The sequence below is a fragment of the Cyanistes caeruleus genome, chromosome 6, assembly GCF_971803275.1.
Source record: "Cyanistes caeruleus chromosome 6, bCyaCae1.hap1.1, whole genome shotgun sequence".
NCBI classification, from domain to species: domain Eukaryota; kingdom Metazoa; phylum Chordata; class Aves; order Passeriformes; family Paridae; genus Cyanistes; species Cyanistes caeruleus.
The window spans coordinates 61670736-61688517 of NC_141706.1; the positions used below are offsets into that span (position 1 = coordinate 61670736).

A 17782-nucleotide genomic window follows, 5' to 3' on the forward strand; every position below is an offset into this window, starting at 1 on the left:
GGATTGGAGACAAAAAATGGGATGGTAAAGCAGGGAGTACTCACTTAGAAATCTGTCCTGTGTGCAGCTCCAGCCACTGATTTCCTGTATGATTTTTGAGCAAATTTCAGAATTTATCAAACATCTTTTTTTTTTTTTCCTTCAACAACTAAAAAAGGAGTAATACTGTCCTTCCAGCAAGTATCAGAAGAAGGATATCCAAATATGCTGATGGAAAACCCACTGGAATTCTAATCTTTATTTTGATGCTGACACTGCAGGAGCTTTGGGGTTAACTGTCATTTACTTTAAATGAGAAAAACAAAATAAACAAAAAAATACTCCACAAATAATAAACCCTAGCAAAGCACAGGAGAAGTACAATTTTATACTTGAAGCAAATGTTGGGAAAGAAGAAATTCAGAGTTAGTGATAGAGGCAGAGTGACATTCATAGCATTAAACACTAAGTATTGTACATTTAGAAAGGGAAAAAATTTACTTGAACCACAGGAAAAAGCTCCCAATTCACTTCAGTGCATAAAACCAGCAATGACCAAGTTAGCTCTTAAACACCTACCTTTTCACATTCTGAAACAAGGTCTAATTGGAATAGTTGACTCGCTAAAAGTGAGTTTTCTATTTATTTACATTTTATAACTGTGAAAGGATACGAGGAGTTCCTTCTGTCCTACACACCAGGTAGAGACAGGCAGCAATGACGTGGGTTGTCTTTCTGCCCCGAGTTAGATGTTTGCTCACTGCCATCTTGAAAAAATTAAAGGCAGTATCCAGACAATGTTGATTGAGTTGAAGCTGGTTTCCCAAGTGGTGAATCTGACGCTTCCCTAGAAAAATTAAGAAGGAAAAGAAAAGCTTAACAACTATGCAGTTAATGTGCTTTTAGGTTGGAGTCTTTTAGTGTTGGGGTTTTTTTTTTTAAGACAAAATTAAGGAGGCAGATTTTGGATTTCATCTGTTTTTGAAATACAATGATCTCTCAAGTTTCAGGAACTACTTAGCCTCAGCTTCTCAGGACAAAAAAAATGTGCCTTATTTTGGACTGCTAAAATTGAAACACATGCAATCAATGAGCTCTGGAAAACTAAGCCACAAACACAAAAAAAATGACAGTCCCACAGCGGACCCAAGCCATAGCCAAGACTTCTCAGACAAAAGATTATGCCACTCTCCCTTAACATCATTTGCTAATTAGCACTTGATTAGGTGTAGCCAAAAACCAGAGGTCATGATGTGTTTGACACTGATGTGCAAACAGAGAAGACATTTTGCAGCAGCTCTCCAAGAAGTGATGGAGTTTGCTGTTCCTCTGACCACAAATGAAGTCCACAAGGAAAGAGCTCTGCTCCTGGCTTGCCCATGATCCCAATGATGGGAGACATTTCCTTCCTCCTAACACATTTGCATCCCGGCCTTCATTCGAGGCTTGTCTGCCTGATTACTTAGGTTGGCTTGTGGCTTCAGGAAACAAATGTGCCTTCACCCTTAAATAAAACAATAAAAAATAAAAAGAAAAAAGTGTGTTTCAGATGATTCATGGCAGGAAGTGATGCAGCTGCTGGGACAGATGCGGGAAGCAAGGTCCAATCCGTCCCCACAGCTCCAGCTTCAGAAGAATGTGCCGAAAAGACAGCTTAAGACAAAGATGGGGAAGTCACGAGGAAAGCAGAGTACTCAAGTTCCTCAGCATGCGGGGTCAGACAGCACATCAAGAAAAAGCCTTTAATTCAATGTGCCGGGCAGATGTTTCCAGCACATGTATTTACAGGAAACTCTCATCTGTTCCCTTCAGAGATGTCAGGAGCAGCTTGTGGAAGGGGCACAAAGGTGCCTGCCCTGCCCACCACTGCTCACAGGAAGCAATGGCAACCACGTGATGTTTCCCAGAACACCATTAGCTCTTGCAGAGACCACACATCCGAATTTTACACAAATCCCTACACACTCATCACTAATAACATGGTAAAAATGCTTCACCTGTGAACAATCTTTTGCCAAAGATGCTGGTTTTAACAATAAGTGACTCCAGCCAGGCAGCTGGGGTCAGCAGGACTCTGGCCAAACAGGAGATGCCACAAAGCAGCAGTTTCTCCTTCCTGCACACGTGGGAATTATTGCACTCGCCACCAAGAAAGATATCCTTTAAGGCACATTGATCAACCAGGTGTAACATGTTTGGACAAAGAAGTAAAAGCAGAGCATTCATCACCCTCCATGGAAGGTGTGAGCACGATAAGCTACTCAAGGATAATACTAAACCCTATTAGGTGAACAGTTTTTCCACTGCCATCAGCAGGCCCTGGACTGGCACTCACCAGCCTCAAACACAAATACCACAACTTCCTAAAATTAAGGTTCTAACTAGCACCTGATATTTCCAGAATTTCACCCTCTATAGTCTGTATGCTGCTTCTTCTGGCCCTAAGAAAGAATCAGTTCATACTCATTAGGAGGGAAAAAAATGCACTTGAGTGCACTAAAAACTCATTTTGCAGTGGCAGCAAAGCAGCTTCCCTTCAAAAACAAAGAGCATACCAAAAGAGGAATAAAGAATAACTTAGAGGAAGATACTTGAAATTAATTTCTTTCATAAGCTATTTTCACAACTGAGCTGCTCCCATCCCCAAGCTACCATTAATATTCTGCGTATTTAACCTTTTCTTAATTTCAAATGTTGAAATATAATTAATTCATCATAATCCATCCTAAGAAAACAGTATGTTTGTTTGAGCAATATATGCATTTTCAGCTGAGCTCTTCATCCACCATCAATATTTTAAAGAAGAATTACTTTAGGGAGAATTGTCTACTGAAAAAATACCAAAGAGATCTAATAGAAAGGTACTTGTCTATTTAGGAAATGCTATTTCTCTGAATGTTTTACTCAGCCTTCTGCAGACCAGAGAAGGCTTTAATTCTATGTGTTAGGACTCCCTCAAGCTGCTCTGTGGTATTATATCAGTCATACAGTTTGTGGAAAAACAAGACAACTGTTACACTGTTGCTTATCCCCAAAATGAACAACTTAATTCAGGACAAGAATCATCCTAGAAATTATGTGTATCTTGATGACTAATTTAGTTTTGTCCTTATTTGTGAGAAGAGAGAAAGAAATGTACTGCTTACAGCATCATCTAAGATAAACATTTACATTCTGTAACCAGTCTCCTATTTACTAAAGAAAGATCAAAAGCATTGTTGTTCCCCATCACCACCTCCGCCCCTTGAATTTAACATGACAACAAAATTCTATTTTTCAGGTATCTTATGTAACACTAAGAAAAAAATAGCTGGAAAAGTTTGCATTAGCAATCAGGCTTCTAGATTTCTCCACAGGAGACTTCAAGATATCCTTTACTCCTTCTGGTTCCTTCCCAGATTCAAGAATGCACTTCAGAGAGTCCAAGAAAAGGCAGGTATCAGCTAGATACTGTCACCTCAGTACTGCAGTACACAACCAAGCCACTGTAGAGTGCCCTCACCCTAGTCAGATGACAACCAAATGTATATCATTTTGTGACTTCCAACCTTTTCTTCATAGCTGGCCAATCTGGCATTTCCAGAGTGAAAAACTTGTCTCCATAACATTTTATTTAACTATAAATACAGTGATTTAATGTGTTAGTATCTGAAGAGCAGATGTTCATACATAGAGAAATTTGACTTAAGAAAACAACTGTTCAAAATAAACCCTCTATCCAATGCTCCAGTTACTGCTGACAAACAAGAAAACAGTCCAAATATTCATTCATTCATACTGCCAGTCCTCAACATGAGAAGTCCTCAAAACTGAGCAGTGGCAGCCACAAACCTTGCTGAGCCCTGGGATACAGCTCCCCCAGCAGCAGGGTCAGTGCAGGGAGGAGCTGCCGAGCAGCTGCAAGCTCCAGGGCTGGGAAGATGAGCAATTCCCTCCAGCAGACCTACAGCACTGCATTATGGCCATCAGCCCTTGAACATCCTCCCACTCCCACTGCTCCTCGCTAGCTGGGTGGCATTTATAACCTTGCATTTGCTGATTCCCTCCTGTGTCCATCTTTGCTGTGACTCCCAGCGTGGCTCCAGCCAGCCCTCGCGCTGCTCTCGCCGTACGGTCCCAGCGAGCTGCTCCCGCCAGCTGCAAGGATGCAACAAGCCTGGGGATTGAGGATCTCGGCCAAAACAGTGGGAATATCCAACAATACAACTCGGTTTATTAGCAATCTGCTCCACTCAGCGTTCACCCCATTCCATCACAGCATTACAAACTCCAATGACTTCTCTATTGGATGGAAAAGAACTGATACACCTTTAAACCCTGTCATGCTCTGGGTTATAGAGCACTTACAACACCTTCCTGACTTTCTAACCCATTTTATCCTGCAGGACAGCTTTTTAAAAAGTTTCAATGTGACCCTGGCTCCAAAAAGCTGCAGCTACTATCTCAGTACAATAAAGGAAATACATTCACGTGGAAGATCCAGAATTAAGTATTGCATTTTTTTTTCAAATTGCTATGTAGAAGCATAAATTATAATACAAAATATACAGAGGTAAAACAAGTCTCTAAGTAGGTACATCTTTTATTAGTAACTTGCAATAAGCATTGTCCCTTTTGGGCCTTACAGGTTTTTGACAGATGCTGGGATTTTTTTTTTAAACCCCAAGAAATAGCACCTTTGAGGTCAAAGCTTACACTTCATGCTGCCTTTGCAATTTAGTGATGGCAAGAAAATTGGCATCTAAGTACCTTTGGGAGAAGGGCAGGGAACAGTGTCTTTTTAAAAAGGCAGGACAAGCCCAAGAGCAAGGTTTCAAAAATCCTCCCCCTTTCCTCACCAGTAAAAAGTAATAAATTTTCTTTTAAAGAGAAAAAGAACAAAAGTCTAGAAACTACAGAAATTCTGCGATGCACAGAGCACACACCACGCAACTCCCATTTATTTCTAAAGGCTCATCATACCATCGGGGTGGAGGGGGAGGCAGGGGGAGAAGTGAGAGAAAGAGAGAAGTTTGCACTTCTGTAATCAACACACAAAATCAAGTTCCCAGGCTACCAAGTAGTAAAGTTTATCACGCTCCTGAATCTGCAGCAAAAAACAAAAGGCCCTTTTCAGCTTTCAGTTCCAAGCCAACTAAAAAAAAAAAGTGTTTCTACCCATCTACTCTGAGCATGCTGAAAGAAACACCATCATCTTCTCATCCAATGCCAACCTCAATGCTTTGAACAGGCACAACAGACCTGAAGGGACAAGTTCATATAAGACCCCTGAACACTACTATCCTTTTATTTCAGATAATTTCCATTCTTTTGACAGAGGAAACAGTGGTTATTACAAAATAAAATGTGTAGGCTAGAAATCACTGTCAAAAAAAATAGATTTGAAGAATATCTTGGTTCTATTAAATGCTTACACAAGAGGCAGTTGAAAGCAAAACTGCAGCTTAAGTTATAATAGAAGCAAAGTAGAAAAAGAGGGAAAATCAGACATATTCTTTATAAGCAATTTTCTTTCTTTTATGATCTCATTACTACAGAAACATCTTGTTCTATTCCCCTATGCGAGAGGAATCATACCTTTTTTTGGACCCCTTAAAAGTCAGTAATGTCAAGCAGCTACGGCTCTACATTACTCTTATCTGGCTTCTGCCTGCTCATCTGCAGCCTTTCCTTCAGTCTGAGAGAGGCTGTGACACTGCTGTTTCATAGTACTTGTCAGGACAAAGCATAAGTTCCTAGGGAAATAACAGGCAGTACAAAGCCAGAGCCTAAATGAATTGTTATTACGATACTAAAGTGCATCATCAGAATCCAGGCATATGAATTTCCCCCCTTTCTGCAATTTGCTCAAGGGGCCCTGGAAACCAGTGCCACCTGAAGCAGGGAACAGTGTCATGTTAACAGCACTAATCCTTCTTTTGCAAAAAGGATTGTTATGGTAACAAACACTAGATTCTATTAAAAGAAACATTTTGGATGGTTTTCGCTTCAGTGTTCTTTTACAGAATTTGAACTCCTTTACCGACTGAATTTTATGTGCAAATTTTGTTCTGCATTTGGGTTTTCATTCCTTCTCTTTCTTTGAAAAGGCTCTCCTAAAGAACTCCAAAAAAAAAAAAAAAGGAAAAAAGAGCAGTTTTTATGTGTGAGCCTCCCTGCATGCTTTGTCACATCTTTCAATTTCAGCAATTCCCAGCTCAAAGCCTGAATGAATTTCCTGCTCTTTGCTCTATGCCAGGCTTCTATGTTATTTGTATTACAAATCAGTAAAACAAACAAACAAAGGCACAACAGGGACAGTCCAGTGAGGCTACTACACTCATGAAGGTTGGTCCCAGCAGCCTAATCAAGGGGAGAGTCCTGTGATCAAAGACAAGAAATCATTTAAAGGGAGGGAAGCGAGGCGACGGCTGCAGCGTTCACACCGAACATTTCCAGCCACACACGCAATACTGGGAGTGAGGAACACATTTATCCCTGTGAGCCTGTAAGGAAAAAGGCCAATGAGCAGTAAAAGTAGCAGCACAGCAGGACATTGCAGCAGTGCTGACCCAGCACAGTAACAAGTTTAATTTTATCAAGGTTAGCTAAGAGTTATTCCCAGTAACACCTAATTGCCCGTGAGGAAAGTGATGACCATGCTGGCCTTGTGCCCACACTCTGCCTGACTCTAGCCTAGCTCCAAATCCCTATCTTGCTATCTGGTTGTGGGGGCACCCCACATCCCCAAAGCTGTTCCACACAAGAACTTCCCAGTTCCTCTATGGGATGTGTCAGTCCCCAGGCTGAGCACCCTGGAGCCCGGGAACACTTGGCCCCGCTCCGACTGATGCATCCCCAGTGCTTGTGTCACCTGGCAGACCTGCTCCAGGAGCTGCCCAAGGGTACACTCTGCTCCTCTTATCTCAGCAGAATAAAACAGTTCCTGGCCCTTTCACTATGATATTTCACCAACTGTGCCAGCAAAACTGTTTGTGGCAATGAACAGAAAACCAAACCAGTAAACTGACCTGTGTTAAAAATAACCTTGTGAAATAAAAAAGACTTAATCCAGACCTGTTTACTGAAGGATTGATGCCTCCTCTTTATCTCTGTATGGCCAGACCCAGACTATCTGAGTGCAGAGACCTGCACTCAATTTCTCTGCCCGCTGACAATAATCCAACCCATCCATTTTGCCTCCCATGAGAGCACCCCATCTACCAGGTGCAGGTCCCCCCTGTCCTAGTAAAGCCCTTCCAGAGCACCTCAAAGGCTCATTCACTCAATTCAGCTAAAGAGAACAACCATGCATCTTTAAGATTAATGGCTTAAAAATTCAGATGGTGGTCACTCCTGCAACCACTTTTTAAATATTTGATACTAAGCTAGCTTTCTTTTCACCTAGAAAATTTGCCATTAACAGCTCTTCTCAGCATTTACCCGTACCTCTTTAAGTATTCATTCCCTCAAAACTGGCCCTTGTATTCCATTAATGCCAAAACAGGCCTGAGAAGCACGTACATAACTTCTCCCACCCCCCTCCTGAAGCATTTTCCATTCCCTGATCCTATGATACCACTCCCACATGGAGAGCCTCTTTGCATACATAGCAACTGACCATTTCAATTAATTTGTTTTAACCACTCTGAAAAATCTGGCATTGCATCTGGTTCCTCTGATTTTCTGCATGCAGTTTCTGGAATTCTGTTTCCATCACAGGTGGCATTTCTACTGCTGCTATTTCATTCCCATTATCCATCTGACTGCTACCCACACTTCAGCAAGCCATACGGTTGACGCAGAGGCTGCACTTAACCTATTGCTAATCTTGCCCATCATCCTCAAGACAGCAGCTTGCTCATTTCTTAACCCTGCTTAATTATTCTTTTCAGCACAGCTAAAGAACCACTTGCTCCTAAAGTCCTTACTGAACTTCACTTATGGTGTCAGGTTGGGAAACCAATGTCAGTGCTGACATTAAAAGAAAACAAAAGCAAAAACACCCCAGCAAAACCCTTATCTGTTAATTCACCAGCATTGAAGGAATTGGATCACAACTGTTTTAAGTGAAGCTAAAGCCCAAGCTGTTCCTGCAGACAGCGTTCCCACCTCCAACATGACATTTACATGGCCACACACTGATACAGATGAGGGAATTTGCTGTGCTAAAAATCAACCCAAACAACAAAAAAAGCTGAATTTTCATTTGGACCAGTTCCCTCACGTAACTCAACAAGCAGCCACCCATGCCCTGACGGCAGCAGAATGTGGCAGGGGCGAGGAGAAATGCTGTCAGCAGCCACACACACGTGGATCAAGTTAAAGCAAATGTGAGACTGAAGCCTAAATGGGTCAAAGAGAAAAGTACACACTATCCCTACGTTTCCTCCTGCTTTGCTGCTACTGCTCCCAGCCCTCGCTGCTCCTGCTGTACAAGGAAGCTTACACTAAAGTCTGGCTTACCACAGTTTAAACAAATGCTATCATGCTCATTAGTTATTTGTCTATTAGAATGATTCAGGTCGTTTCAGATTCATTTTGGAAGAAAGAAAATATGGGGGTTTTTTATATCCAAAAGTTTAGCTAACTGAATTTTTTTTACTTGCAGAAGATTTGCAGCTGTTTCAAAGTTGAAACAGCTGGAAAGTTGCACTACTGGCAAGAACTTTGAGCACATGTAAGATTAATGTAGCATAACCCATACCTGTCTCACATTAAGGGAATTGGAAAGAAAAAATTAAAATACCAAAAGCTTTTAGATAGTGGTGGGTTTTCATCATGCAAGATTTCCTTCTGAAAGCACCACCAGTTAGGCCTTGCTTTAATCTTCCTCTGTATTGTTTGGACAGCAATTTTTTTTTTTAAATTACATTTTAAAGGACAATTATTGTTAGAGATTTTTCTCTGTCTATACACATACAAACCTTTTCCCTTACACTTATCAATTACCAGTTGTTACTCTTGTCACAACAAGAAATGGAACATTTCTACTGTCACACAGCAATACTGCTGATCCAAGCACTACCTTCAACCACCCAAAATCATTCTTACAACACTGCAAGAAAAAAAAAATATTTGCTCATGACATAATCTGGTAGTTTTGAAACGATCACTTTTTAGAAGTTTTAAAAACCTGGAATTCTAGCATTATGAGAATGATAGAACCTATCTCATAATTTTACAACGTAGAAAGCATTTAACTAACAAGCAACCATCATCAATCTACACAGCTAGAAAAATTCATTAATAGAGCACAGTATAGAAAAAAAAATCCACTACCTATCGGTAAAAGTTATCAGTATCTTTAAAACAAAACAAAAATGAAGACTGAACACAAAGGGATCCATTGCTGCAGTGGAAAACTTTGCAGATGCAAGCAGCATATAAATCAGCGCAGTGTTATCTGCTCGCTGACAGCCAGCTCTCCTGCCTTCCCTGCAGATCGGGGCTTTCGCGAGGCACACAAGAGTGAAAGCTGACAGGAGCCATTTTTCAGCCTTGCAAACACCATGGAAGCCGACAGGAGCCCCAGGAGTCACAGTGCAGCTCATGGATGAGGAGGATGCAGGAGCTGATGGTATCCCCTGCCAGAACTGCCACTGAGACCAAGGGACAGGGACAGCAGCAGAAGTAATTGAGTTACCACAGCTGAACAATTACCACTTCCCAGCTGCACTGCAGCAGCCATTAGATAAGGTCACACATACTAAGATTGTTTAAAAAAGCCCCCAAAACAATCTTCCTGTTTAATCCATACTCCCTGTTATAAAAGCCAGTCCAGCCTTTCCCTTTTCCTGCCAAGAGGCCCCTGTTTATCCCTGTAAACCTTCCCTACTTTCCTTGTCCACCTTTAACACACACCTTTTATAACATGCATGAGAATTTACTTGTCCTCAGACACGTGCAGAACAATTTTCCTCTCCTAGAGCTCAGCCCTGCTCCTCTGCACACCGGTTGTTCTGTCAAAATACAACTGTTAGTGATAAGTTATTTCCACCCTCCATCATCCAACTGTGCAGGCAGGAAGGACCATACAGACAGACACTAATACCCACTCTGCTCCCAGCCTCTACTTAAGGTTGCTGCTGCTTCCTCAGGACTAAAAAAGGCCTGTGAGCCCAAAGCTACTTTCAGGCTCTTGTTGTGGGGGTTTGTTTTTTGGGCTTTGGGGTTTTCTTTCCTTTCTCTAACCCTATAATTCCACATACAAATCTAACAGTGGGCAGTCTCTTCACATCCAGACCCTATCCAATTGGTAGTCAAAGAAGATGACACAGTCATTTCCAAAGAAAAAAATTCATAAATATCAACTAATTGGCAAGTTTCTTAAATCATCAAAAAACTTGAAAATACAGCGAGAAGGCATCAAGGTAAAAGGATGGATAGAGAAGTAGTTGAGGGGGTGAAGAAAAAGAGGGAGTTATTAGAGATATCAAAGAGATAAAACATGATCTAAAAATGGAAGCAGAGAGGACTGAAATCAAGCAGGGAAAGGCACAGAGCTGTTACAAAAGCAAAAAAGACTGTACTAGGTTAATACTTATTTAAGGTATTTTTATATGAAGCTGATGAGTGGTCAAATACTTATTCCTTTATATGGAAGGGATAAGAAACCTGGCAGTTAGGTAAGACAGCATCAATCTTTATCCAGGCTGCGGCTAAAGAATTAAATTCCGCCCTTAGCTTGTCCCTGGCAGCTGAGTCCATCAGCTACAGCATTCATGCAAGCAGTGTGATTCTGCAGGGGCTGCTCTCCTTTAGCACCATAAACAGCCTATTTAGATCAAAGCTACAGCTGCCCTTGGTAATTGCACCTCTGTCCTGCCCAGAGATGACAGAAGACATTATGGACAGAGCTTCAGCCTCAACTTTGCATTTCCTTCCTTTTTAAACTAAGCATAACTGAAGGTTGCCACAAATCTCAGCTAAACCATGTAGTGAATCAGTGATGCCATTTATCAAGTCAGTCTCTTGTGGTATCTACTTCAGCCTGGAGTTGGAAAGAGATTTATGTTCAAAGAGAGAATGCACATATTTCAGGAACAGCTTTGTATTTCTTTAAACAATAACATTTATGTAAGTCAGACGTACAGGCTGTTTCAGTAAAGAATAAAAACTACAATGCCATCTACATATTTCTAGAGAGCCAGTGTGGCCCTCTTAGAAAGTATTTGGCATATCTGAATAATATTCATCCATATGTTTGTGATGTCTTCCATTTATAAGAGGCTACTATTTATGTATGGGATGTCCTACATCAACAATTGTTTGGGATGAGGAAATTCTCTTTAGACTTTGTTCCTCTCCTCAGGAGCCCTGATCACCCTAGAATAAAAGATTGAGAGCATGGCTGGGAAATAAGGGGTGGATATTCAAAGACCAAGAAATTGAACTTAGAACCTTCACCTAATTATCAGATATGATTTGTTAAGAGAAAAGCAAGAGATCACTAGACCTCTGGAAGATGAGGGAAGTTTAAGCCATAAATAGATATAAGCATGAGTTCATGCCTAAGGGCTAATATCATGAAATTAAAGGGAAATGTAAGCACTATGTTAACAGGACCTTACAACAAAACTCACTGGACCTCATAAGAGTTTCCCAAGGGAACTGGTGGAAACTCCCACTGCTCGGAACATATGAATCCAGTAAGGGCAAAACACAAGAAAAATTCATGATATGGAATGATACTATAAAAGAAAAATGGGCTAAGATGATTTACTAGGTTAAAGGAAGTTCTTATGCTTTTGCGAAACTGTAACCTTCAGAGAGAGGCTGCTTTGCATGACAGAATCATTCTGTATTCTGAGTGTACAGAACAAAGGAAAAAGATCCCTCCACCCTATTTCCCCAAACAGCCACCACTGCTGACTTGTACAACAGCCTCCAGCCTGCTCAATTTGACACAGAACAACACAGACCCACTGTCAGTCACACAGAACAGCCTGACCTGGACAGCAAAGATCCACCTACTCAAGTTTCTGCCTCTTAATTTTTTTTTTTTTCCAGTCACCACTCCATTCTAGTTTTCCTAAATTAAATATTTATTAAATATGAAACTGCATTAATTATCTATTAAATATTGTATTAACAGCACATCCCATAAAAAAGCAAAAAAAAAGAATCTCAACAATTGTTCATGCAATAAAATCTGAGAAATTCTCTCCATAACCAAATCTTCAGATACCAACTTCCTTTGGTCTTCTCGACGATCCACTTACCTCCTGTGTGCCAGTCCTTAGTAGTTAAAGTAAATTTTAGGTAAGCACAATTACATTTTTCTGTTCTTTATGTGCTGAACCTCAAAGATCAATTACAACAGGGCTTTTTCTGTGCAGCCTGACTCCAAGATAGGATGTGAGATCATCCATTAAACATACGTATGCAAGACTAGATGCATTATTAATTCCTTTTCCTCTAGGTAATATGGTATAGTGAAAAATAGCTACCAGAGAACATACTGACTACTAAAGACTTAAAGAGAAATCAGTGGATTTATGTGATGATTGCTACGCAGCACCCTAACAGATCTCATTAAATGAGATGTGGATTCTTCTCCCCTGATACTGCCACTGCTCCTACAGGATGCTCAACACAAGAAAGAGTATTGATTGCAACAAACCCACAAAATAGTTCTGAGACAAGCTCAGAGAATGATCTATCTGAATTTAACATTGCTTGGGTCTGACAACTGACAGGTCCAAATTTCACAGACTTTTCTGATTGGTGACAGTGTTTAGAATTTTTTTTTAAAATAAGCTTACTATAAAACACAACCTGCCTGAGATTTTAAATCAGGCAGGTGCTGTGAACACCAAAATGAGCTTTTTCTTTGACTTTGTGGAGCTGTAATCAAAGAAGCTGCCCTAAGGAATCGCTTAACATCAGCATCATCTTGAATCTAACTAACATATTGCTTCAATACAGTCCACAGAGTAAATTCTATTTACTGACCTATTTCAAGATCCACAAAAATAAACAGACACTTCAATCAACAGCCTGCCTCAGACCTGAGCAGCTCCTCACTGAAGGCCTCAGAAGTTCTACTGCTACATTCATCAGCCTCAAAGACCATGTTTTCCCTCTGCAAAACAATTATAATCTGGCCCTTCCTACCTTTTGTATTTTACTCGAGTGTTATGAAAACCAGAGAGGCTGATGAAATTCTGCCTAGCTTTGTGCAAGATAACCTTACATCCACATATCCGTGTCCCTGTCAGCTACAACAGCAACAGGACACACCAAAGTTCACATTTCCCTGTGGTCAAATGCCATCCTACTGCACTGTCCTACAACCAGAAGCATTGGTGATGTTTTGTTTAATCCAATTTTTATTATCTCAAGCACTCCACTCCTACTGAAAGCCGTTCCCCTATGGATGGGAAGCTGAACTGGGCACAACCAAACATTTCTGAGGGCCTCAAATCAGCTGTGGTTTTACCCTCTAGTAACAGTGACTGCTACCATTTTGAAATCACAGCACTCAAACTTCAACATCTTGTTGCAAGTGGTTGTTATTATGTCGTCTCCCTTTTATGCTTTCTCCATTCTGAATCAGGAACGGGTATCTGACACAAGAATACTTCTTAGCTTAACAGGGAGCAAGTGCTTCTAGAGATGGAAAACCACACACAATTCCCTATGCTGAGCCATGGAGGCAGGTGACAGCCCTTGACTTCTGCTGCAAAATCCAGAGGAGACAATTCCAAATTCCAAATTTACTTTTTTAAGAACTCAATTTTCATTTCCATGCAACTGCTTACACTCCCTTATGCTCTCCTTTATCTTCTGTTTTCTTAGGATATTGAATTTGGTATTTAATACTCAGTGTCACCGTAATCCCACAACTTGACTTTGCTGGCACGACAAATCAGTGTTTCTCAGAAATCCAAAACAACCTCAAAGCTTTTTTTTCCTCTGTGTCAAAGACCTTGATCAACATCAAGTTTCCTCTTCTACTTAAAGCTGGAATCAAACACTGCAATGATCTCAGAATGAAATTTATCTTACATGTCAGATCAGAAAGTAAAGAGCAATGTTGGGGGAAACAAATTACCCACACATGCAGTAGGAAAACTGTGTAGCTGATGGCAAAAAGAACATCTGAGCACCGCTGTAATTCTGCAAAATGAACATTTTTTCTATTCCTAGCTCCCCCAGATCTATAATAGGCTGCAAACTTCCCTTGAGGAGACCGTCTGCCATCAATGCATGGTGGACACACCATGGACAGAGAACACAAAGAGACAGAAGTATGTTTATGATCCACAGGATGTCTAACAACTTTATTTTGACCAAAGCTACAGATACTCATTTGCTCTCAAGAAAGAAGCTGGCAGCAAGCAAGAGTTAACTTTTAGTATAGGGCCAGCTGGAATAACACAGACCACTCAGACAACAAACGTCACCTCACAAGCACCCTGGATTTGTTCCAAAAATCACTTGAAAAGTGGTATTCTTTCTTGACACGCTCAAGGACTGATTCAGCTTGCACCAGAAGCAGTTTTTTGTGGGTTTTTTTGTGCTTGTTAGGAACCATAGTTTCTAAATCTACTTTGAGATGTCTTTGAATAGTCTCAAGATACACGTTTTCCCACAGTATCACTAAGCAACCTTGTAAATTATTTTCCTTGAATTTAAGTTTAAAAACAAGATTTCATGTAGCTAAATATGTCAGATTACTTCCCCACCTCCTACCTTCTAAAAAGAAGAAACTTTAGATATAGCAATATTTTTTTAAGGTGGAAAGGGACAGTATTTGCACAGCTATTCACGTACATTAGTACTGCTATGAAATCACAAGATTTCTGCTGACATTCAATAATTTTATTTCTAGCTATTCTCTCTGAGCCTTCACAATGAGGGAGCAAGCAAACATAACACCTGCTTGGATTTGGCAAGCTGCAGAGGGCTCCGGATAATAAGGCAACCCCTCTAAAATCTCCTAATTTATAGATGCTGATTTGCTGACAATAGGAGGACTGCTTCATCCTCACCTTTGAAAATTAGTATGAATTTGGATTAGCAAATTGTGAGGATTCATCTCACATTTAAAATGGAGGCTGGTAATTAGAGAGGAGTGAATAATAAATTAAGAGCTATTAGTGATTTACTGCATTTTCATATAAAGTCTGTTTCCTCTCTTCACTCCACAGCAAATGTAGGGTAAAAAGCAGAAGAGGACACACAAAAACCTCAGCCTGAAGACTAATTCAACTGGACCGGCTGGGTCTGTACTTCCCATCATTTTGTTTTTTTGTAAGACTATTTTCCTTATCCTTCTTGGATTAGAAGAAATCTGGTTTTTTCTTTCATAATAAATCAGGTAAAATAGCAGAGGATGAAGTTGCCAGTGACAGTTGAAAGGGGAAATCCAACATTCCCCCCACCCGTCCCACCACCACCCCTTGCACCAGCTCCCAGTGTCTTAAGAGTTTGTGCTGAGACACAAGGGAAAAAGACAAACAGTAGGTTTTTACAGGCATCAGCCAGAGCAAGAAAGAGAAGTGACACAAGCTTTGGCAAGAACAGCAGCCACAAGCCTTGAGTGAAGCTCATCAGTAACACACACCTTCTATGCTTTGTCTAAGGTTATAGGAACACCATCGGATCACAGAATGGTTTGGGCTGGAAGGGACCTTAAATATCATCAAGCTCCGTCCCCCCTGCCATGGGCAGGGACACCAGACCAGGTTGCTCCAAGAACCCTCCAACCTGGCCTTGAACATTTCCAGGGATGGGGCAGCCACAACTTCTCCAAGCAGCATCAGCCAGTGTCTCACCACCCTTAAAGGGAAGAATTTCTTCCTAATATCTAAACTAAACATAACCTCCTTCAGCTTAAAGCCATTCCCCCTTGTCCTGTCACTATATGCCATCTCCTAATCTAATTTACAAATTGTCTTTTCCCATATAGAAGTATTTCTATGAATCTGAGCTTGCACGTATATGCACACATGTCCAACGGAACCAGAAATGCATCAGCTGGCTCTGCCAGACTCTGGAAATAGTACCAAGATGACTTTTAAGGATGATCACCCATGCTTTAGCACCTGTGCTAACTTGTGAGAGTGTGGCTGGAAACCACAATATTTATGTCTCCCTTTTAGACAAGATAATGTGATGCTTTCTAAAAAGGAAGGACATAAAAGGTGGCTTTGTCTTATATATCAATTTTGTAAGGACAAGAAACAAGCAACCTCAGGTTCCTTAGCTCTATATCGTTATCAAAGAAACCCTCAAGCCTCAGACCAGACCTAATGATCAGTGTCTGCAGAGCAACCCATTCTCAGAAATCCATCCTAAGTGCATGGACTACAAAACAAAGTAGCAAATTCCTACCGTAAAAATGTACAGTGTTTTTTCTAAATACTGGTTTAGAAGAGCCATCAAATAGCATATCTAAGCTACAATGGAAACACTAATCAATACATTCTTTCTAAGGAATGACAACCATACAGGAGAAGGTGTGGGTGTAATTCCTGTACATCCTAAGTGATTCCACAAACCCAGCTCTGTGTCTACCTCAGAAACTGGAACTGATTCTAATCTGCTTTCTTAATAATATGCATTTCATATTATACTACCCAAAAGTACAAATAATCGACTGAGTGGTACTGGGGCACATAAAGGCAGAATATACAGCTTTCCTCTAAAAATCCCATTCCTAATTGATTTTATTAAAAATTCATTTATATGCTCATTTGCATAATATAACTTCTTAGGGAGTCACACATTTGAATATAATTAGCCACTTGTTTTGTAGCATTCAGTGCTAATGACTTTTCCTTGAAGAAAGATAGATGTTTGATTTCTCTATTGTTCAAACCTAGGAGAAGCCTCTTTGGGTAGAAAATGCAGGGATCCTCTGAACTGACTTTAAACACCTAAGCAATCAATGGCCTTTCCAATTAATTTTCGCTGTGTTTGTTTGGGACAGCTTTGTTGTAACAGCATGAAGGCTTTAAATCTTGGTGATTAAAGCCATTCTCTAGGTACATACTTGGTGTCCCAAACAGTAATGCCAAGCAAACACAGTTCCTGCTGATATCCAGGGTAGATCTACACAGCATGGATCAAAACCAGGCTTAAGTATGCTAAACCCAGCATGCCACACTGGAGCCTGCGTTTGAGGAGAGCACGCTGTATTTCTCTCTTTACTTTTTAAGTGTCATTTGCTTATAATTTCTATTAGAAAACAAAGTCAAAAGAAAAATCTCTGTGTAGGAAATAATAACATTAGTTTTTCAAGTGTTACATTCTTAATGTAGGAAATTACATCTAAAATTACCGCAGTAATAATGCCTTCAGGAGGGGTATGCATTTGAGAATTTTGTTCCCCCTCCTGCAATTACTTAAACTTCCTTCATTTCTATCTACATTTAGCACTACTTAGGCTTAGGCTAAGCAGCCTAGTACTTAGCTGTTTTTATTGTCCAAAATTATTTAATTATTTGAGTACAAAGAGGGGGAAAACATCTTCATCTAAAGGAATAGTTTGCAACTTTAAACTCATGATTTCCCATTCCACATTTAACCATAAAAAACCAGTTCTGCAAAGCCTTAGGAAAAAACCAACTTTCTTTACAACTCTAATTACTTCACAACAGCTGAGGAGAAAAAAATCGCTACATTTTATATATATGTTGCAAGATTTTTTTCTAAATAAGATAAAAAGCATTACATTTACAGAAGACATTGAAAAGAAATTGTGCATTAGGAGCATGGATTTCTTTTTTTAAAGAGAGTCTTTCCAGAGCAGACTGGAGTTCCTGCCCTTCCAAATTCATCAGGTTCAATTACCTCTCATTCATGAAACAGG

The 17782-nt window shown here is 40.3% G+C and overlaps 1 protein-coding gene across 2 annotated transcripts in view; it reads right to left on the bottom strand.

Annotated features, from left to right (window-relative positions):
* The window catches only part of BRF1 (BRF1 general transcription factor IIIB subunit), a 171795-nt gene that overhangs the window by 128093 nt on the left and 25920 nt on the right, over positions 1-17782 (bottom strand). For both annotated transcript variants that reach the window (XM_023927411.2, XM_023927410.2), the window contains exon 3: positions 653-826. In XM_023927411.2, coding sequence (XP_023783179.2) covers positions 653-826 — 174 coding nt within the window. The remainder of the gene's footprint in view (positions 1-652; positions 827-17782) is intronic.